The 6,000-nt window shown below is 44.5% G+C and overlaps 1 protein-coding gene across 2 annotated transcripts in view; it reads right to left on the bottom strand.

Annotated features, from left to right (window-relative positions):
* Window positions 1-5,671, bottom strand: part of KIF2C (kinesin family member 2C) — a 38,835-nt gene extending 33,164 nt beyond the window's left edge. For both annotated transcript variants that reach the window (XM_075002757.1, XM_075002756.1), the window contains exons 1-2: window positions 5,375-5,671; window positions 2,387-2,481 (exon numbers count right to left, since the gene is read on the bottom strand). In XM_075002757.1, the coding sequence (XP_074858858.1) occupies window positions 2,387-2,481; window positions 5,375-5,438 (159 nt within the window). In that variant the 5' untranslated portion in view covers window positions 5,439-5,671. The remainder of the gene's footprint in view (window positions 1-2,386; window positions 2,482-5,374) is intronic.
* Between the last annotated feature and the right edge of the window lie 329 nt (window positions 5,672-6,000).

Below are 6,000 nucleotides of genomic sequence, written 5' to 3' on the forward strand. Positions count from 1 at the left end.
AGTCATAATCCTTTACCTACAACATTCTGCAGCTTTGGAAAAGGTATGATGTCACAAGGTGGCAGGGAGGGAGAGTAAAGGAGCAACTTTGTGCACAAACCAAATCACTCCTTTATTTTTACAGTGTAAAACATTGTTAAGTCAATAATCATTTCAAGCCGCCTCTGAACTTAGCTGCCTTTGATATTGAAATAGCATTTATTTTGCATAAAAATGTTAAACATGTATTAAGATGTTAACCTTTAAAGAATTCAAGTAAATAATAGCATTTTATCCTCTAAATTGAGCAAAAATATAATACTAACTGTTCTCATACAAGAGTTAGAGTATTTACCAGATTTTTCTAAAAAATTATATAGTCATAGATATGTGGCTGCCTTTTCATCTATGATGGAAAGCCAGGACAAATATCATCATCAAGTTTACTCACTTCCAAGTAATGTTTTGTTAAAGAACAGTCCAGTCCCTCAAACTTATTGAGCTCTGACAGTTATGGTTTCTTCCCATTACAACAGCAGATCATTTCAGAGGTTCTGCAAGTTAAAAATCTTGGGCCCTCATCATACCTGTGCAACATCACTGATTTACACTCATGGGTTTGAGCAGGTGCCGCTCAAACTAGTACAGCCTACAAAACATCCGTTTATGGTGATTATGTACAGACATGTGGAATAGCCCAGATTCAAAGTCAGAGTCCCAAATCCTGTTTCAAACCTACTTCTAGCTGCTGATACATATTTAAATTTGATGACTGGCACAGATCAGACAAGAATTTTGAGTCTGACACAATGCAATTAGTATTTGACCTCTAGCCCATACACCTCATGTCTAACTCCTCATCCCTTGCAAATATACCTGGTATCTCATGAGCAAACGCCTCATAATAAACACACACGAAGTTTCAGGAAAAGCAAATGTTTCCCAGCATGTAACTAACATGAGCAGAACTAAAGAATGTGGAAAATTGTGTAACCTGGGAGGAGATTTACAAGATCAGATTCCAAAACAAAAAGGAAAACAACAAAGGGGAAAAAAAGGTCTCTTCACCAGTTGACAGAATGGGTAAAATATCTGGCAGAATATTAGAAATATCTGCAGCTCTTTCCCCGCTTGTCTTTTAAAACAAAAAAGATTTGTATTGGATCACTAAGTCTAAGCATGGTTTCAAAGTATCCAAAGTATGTCCAAAGTATCCAGCTAATCTCACATTTTCCTATGTGGTCAGGAATTTTTCCATCAAACCTTTGGGAAATTTTTAAAGTTCCTAAATACCAATATAGAGCTGCCAAGTTTGCATAAACTAGGGCTTTGTTAAGAGCATGACAGTACAGCACAAATGGAGAAGTGATAAATGATTAAATACGTAGACCAGAATTATGTAAGTAAACACATAAGCATTTAGTTTTATTCTGATTCAATTAGCCTTACTAGGAAAAAAATATAATATATGGAGATATACATATTTCATAGATTTGGAAGGGAGCTTGAGAAGTCATTGGGTCAAGTCCCCTGCACACACAGCAGGGTCTGAAACCATCCTTGATTTTTTTTTTTTTTAATCTAACCTGCCCCAGACTCTTGAAAGGCCCATGTCAACGACAAGCTCCCAACCCTTGGTTTATACAGCCAACGCTGTGACCACTGAGCTATCCCAAACAACACTGCCCTCTGAGGCACTGGATGTCAGCAATACCATTGTAATCATTACATGTGAGGAGCAATAAAGGGTTTCCATAGTTTTCCTATCCTCATATTAAAAAGGCAAAGATAAATGTGGCCCAAAATTAAGGATTTGTAAAAATAGGTTTAACAAAAACTAAGGGCAATAAGAGTCTTAAGCTATTTTCACTGGAACAGATAAGCCTTCACAGGCAGCATTTCCAAGTCACATATTACAACTTTTCTTCATTTGACTCCAAAGAGTTAGAATTTTGAGGAAGGGGCTTCCAGAAGAAAACCATCCTTCTGGAAGATCCCACAGGCCAGGTATCTGCAGGTGTATTTTAGAGTCCGGAAGAGCTTCTTCTGGACTCTGAATCACATGCCCATAGGCTAATGAGGTGTGGGATATTTACATCCACACCTCATTAGCATCTTCCGGAAGGCTCAGGACCACACGTAGACACAGCCTACAAGAAAAGTGACTGCCAAAGCTGTTCTCCTTGTTCCAGGTGACAAAAATACTAAGATTATATTTTTAAAACCTCACTTTAATAAGCCATGGAATTTTATGAAACACACATAAGAAAACTAATGTTAAGTCCAACAAATCTTTTATAATGTAAACTTTAAAGCTTCAGTGCCAAGCTTTATGGCTATGCAATTCTAAGTGGCTGCCTTATTTCAGATAGTGAGCTGGCAGGAGGAGGGCATTTCTCACACTCACCTCTTTTCCTTTGGTTGATCCCCCTTCAGACCATTCCACTGAGACTGACAGCCTTTCAATGTTTACCGTCTTTATAGTTGCACTGTGAATCAAGCCTAAGGATTGAAGATAAGGTCACATTTCATCAGGTCGTTCAACAGACCTCACTTAACTTTTGTTCTCTTCAACAAGTCCCCATATTCAGCTCTGTAATATCAATTCAAGATTAGTGGCAAATTCCTCTCTGAAAAATCTAGCCTTCTATTCTGTAGAAGCAATGATCAGCTGTTAAAATCTGTGGGAATAACCTTCATAGTATAACTATTTAAGACAAAAAAGTGACACTCTTAAGAAATTGCTGTCTGACAGCAGAAGTAAGGCTATTGGTGCACTTAAGGATGCCCAAAAGAAATTAATGCCACAGCAAAGGGAAACCAATCGCTTACAAATCACATTCCTAGGTAAAAGCAGTCAAGTAGCACTTTAAAGACTAGCAAAATAGTTTATTAGGTGAGCTTTCGTGGGACAGACCCACTTCTTCAGACCAGAACAGACTCAATATTTAAGACACAGAGAACCAAAAACAGTAAGCAAGGAGGACAAATCGGAAAAAGATAATCAAGGTGAACAAATCAGAGAGTGGAGGGGTGGGGGGGAAGATCAAGAATTAGATAAGAATTAGATGGGACCAAAAACTACAAGAACTTTACCAAATATTCATAAACCTGAATCACCCACCAGGAGAAGTAAAAAAACAAATTGACAGGGCCAGACACATACCCAGAGACCAGCTACTCCAAGATTGGCCCAAAAAAGCCAAGAACAGAACACCACTGGTCATCACCTACAGCCCCCAACTCAGACCACTGCAACGAATTATTAAACACCTACAACCTATCCTTAATCAGGATGCTACACTCCAGAAGGCCCTGGGTGACATGCCTGTTCTCCCCTACAGACAACCTCCCAACCTCATGGGGATCCTCACTAACAGCCACAGTCTATACCCCAGGAACACCAGTCCTGGAACCTTTCCCTTCAACAAAGCCCGCTGCCAGCTTTGTCCACATATCTTCTCTGGAAATACCATCACTGGACCTAACCAGGTTACTCACAGAATCACGAGCACTTTCTCATGCTCCTCTACTAACATCATAATACACCATCATGTGCCAACAATGCCCAGATGCTTTGTATATTGGACAGACTTCTAACTCCCTTAGACAAAGGGTCAACGGGCACAAAACAGACATCAAAACACTCCAGATCCACAAACCAGTTAGTCAACATTTTAATTGAATGGGGCATTCTGTCAATGACCTCAAGGTATGTGAGTTACTGAAGACAAATTATCGCTCTGTTTTAGAGAGAGAAGTGGACGAGCTGACATTTATATTCAAATTTGACACATTAACACATGGTTTAAATCGTGATGGGAACTTTCTGAGTCACTATAGGGGCTCGTCTACATGCTTGGCTCAATCTAATTCTTGATCTTCCCCCCCACCCCTCCACTCTCTGATTTGCTCACCTTGATTATCTTTTTCTGATTTGTCCTCCTTGCTTACTGTTTTTGGTTCTCTGTGTCTTAAATATTGAGTCTGTTCTGGTCTGGCTATGATCTGAAGAAGTGGGTCTGTCCCACGAAAGCTCACCTAATAAACTATTTTGCTAGTCTTTAAAGTGCTACTTGACTGCTTTTTGTTTTGATAGTGTATAGACTAGCACAGCTTCCTCTCTGTTACATTCCTAGGTAGTATGCGCTAGAAAAGGTTTTAAGTATTATTTTTAGAGCTCAAAAACTGAGAGACTTCTGGCTTACTTAGATTTTGGCAGCATTTACTGTGAGGTCTGCCCATTTATGTGAGTTTTCCCACACAGCAACCAGGATTTTTTTTTTTTAAATAAAAAAACAGGCTCCCCTTGGGCCTCCTCTCCCCAGGATGGACTGGGCTGATTGTTTCTGGCTGCTGACACCTCTGCATTACACTGTGTCCCTGTTGACTAATAAACCTCCTGTTCTACCTGCTGAGTGAGAGTCACTTCTGGCTGTGGGTAGGGTACCATGCTCTGGAATTACATGGCCTTCTCATAAGCAAGCTGGGGAAACAGATCCTAGACCTTGACAAATCTGCTATAAAGTTGGAAAACCACAGTTAGAGATAATTGTTGGTGGTTTGCAGTCAAGCTAGAGGGGTGTATTCAATATAGGAATAAGACCTAGGTCTGGTTCTTTTCAAAAGCATTACAAATTTATTGGATAACAGCTCAGAGAACACATTGATAAAGTCTGCAGATGCTGCCAAGGTGGGAGGGTTGCAAATGCTTTTTTGAGAGGATTAGAATTTTTGACAAACCAGGAAATGTTCTGAAATAAATAGGATGCAATTCAATAAGGACAAATGCAAAGTATTACAACTAGGATGGAAAAAGAGCATAGAAACTGCTTTTGTAATGGGCCAATGACTCCCAGTCTCTGTTTAACCCTTGGTTGATGGAGTCAAAACCGCAGCTCAGAGATTTCTCTCTCTCTCTGTTTAATTTTTTCTATGCACTTGATGTTCCCACCTCCACGTTAGAGTCCGACAATGAGCCACAGCCCCCCTGACTGATCTAACTTGTTCTCCCCTCTCTTGAGGCAGGCGACTGATAATGGGCCATTTCCACCCTGACCGAATAGGCCTTGAACCACGAGAAGTCCTGTGGCACCTCACAGACTAACAGATATTTGGGAGCCGAAGCTTTCGCGGACAAAGACCCGCTTCTCGTGAAGCGGCTCAGCAGGGCCCCTTCCAGCCCAACGCCGCCAAGGTCCCGCCGGTAGAGGCACCTCGCACCCGGCAGAGGCGGCGGGGGGAGGGGGCGCCCCGCTCCCGCCACACACGCTCCCCGCGGACGGGAGACTCCGGGGGGATGGGGGGGGAGCCAGTCCCGTCACTCACTCCGCCAACCGCAACCCCCCACCCCCGGCGCGCACCCGGCTAACCGCCCGCGCTCCCTCGCACTCACCGTTGCTCCGCTGAATCTTCACGAGCAGGCCGGGCTGGAGGCGGCTGCAGACAGCAGCGTCCATAGCGCCGAGCAAGAGGGGAGTCCCGGGGCCGCGAGGAAAGGGGAGGCGTGAGGAAGTCCGGCGGGCCCGCGAGTACCGCCTCCAATCAGCCGCTAGAAATGGTGGGCCGCCGCCGCAACCGCCGCCGATTTAAACCCCGCGCGCCGGCGTGCCGCAGGGCCTCTCGGGAAGTGCGGCCTCGGAACCACAACCCCCGGCATGCTGTGCGGGCGCAGGAAACTACGCGTCCCACCATGGTGCGGGGAGCGGGCCGAGCGAACGTCCTGAGAACCACAACTCCCATCATGCCGCGGATCCCCCCCTCCCCCGGAAAGAGGCGGCTTGGGACAGGTAGTCCTTCCGGGGCAGGGCGGTATTCCACTGCCCGGCCCAACGTGGCGCCACCCGGTGGAGCAGCTTGGGTGCCTCTTCCACCCGCGGCTCTGGCCGAAAGGGAAATGGAGGTTAGGGTTGGACACCTTCCACCCAGCGCAGTCTCTGCCTGTAGGAATCGGATGCAAGCAATCAGAGTGGGTCTGCAGAGAGCCCCTCCCCAGCTCAGCATGCCGCGCAGCACCAATAT

The sequence above is a fragment of the Carettochelys insculpta genome, chromosome 9 (genome assembly GCF_033958435.1).
Source record: "Carettochelys insculpta isolate YL-2023 chromosome 9, ASM3395843v1, whole genome shotgun sequence".
Lineage (NCBI taxonomy): Eukaryota > Metazoa > Chordata > Testudines > Carettochelyidae > Carettochelys > Carettochelys insculpta.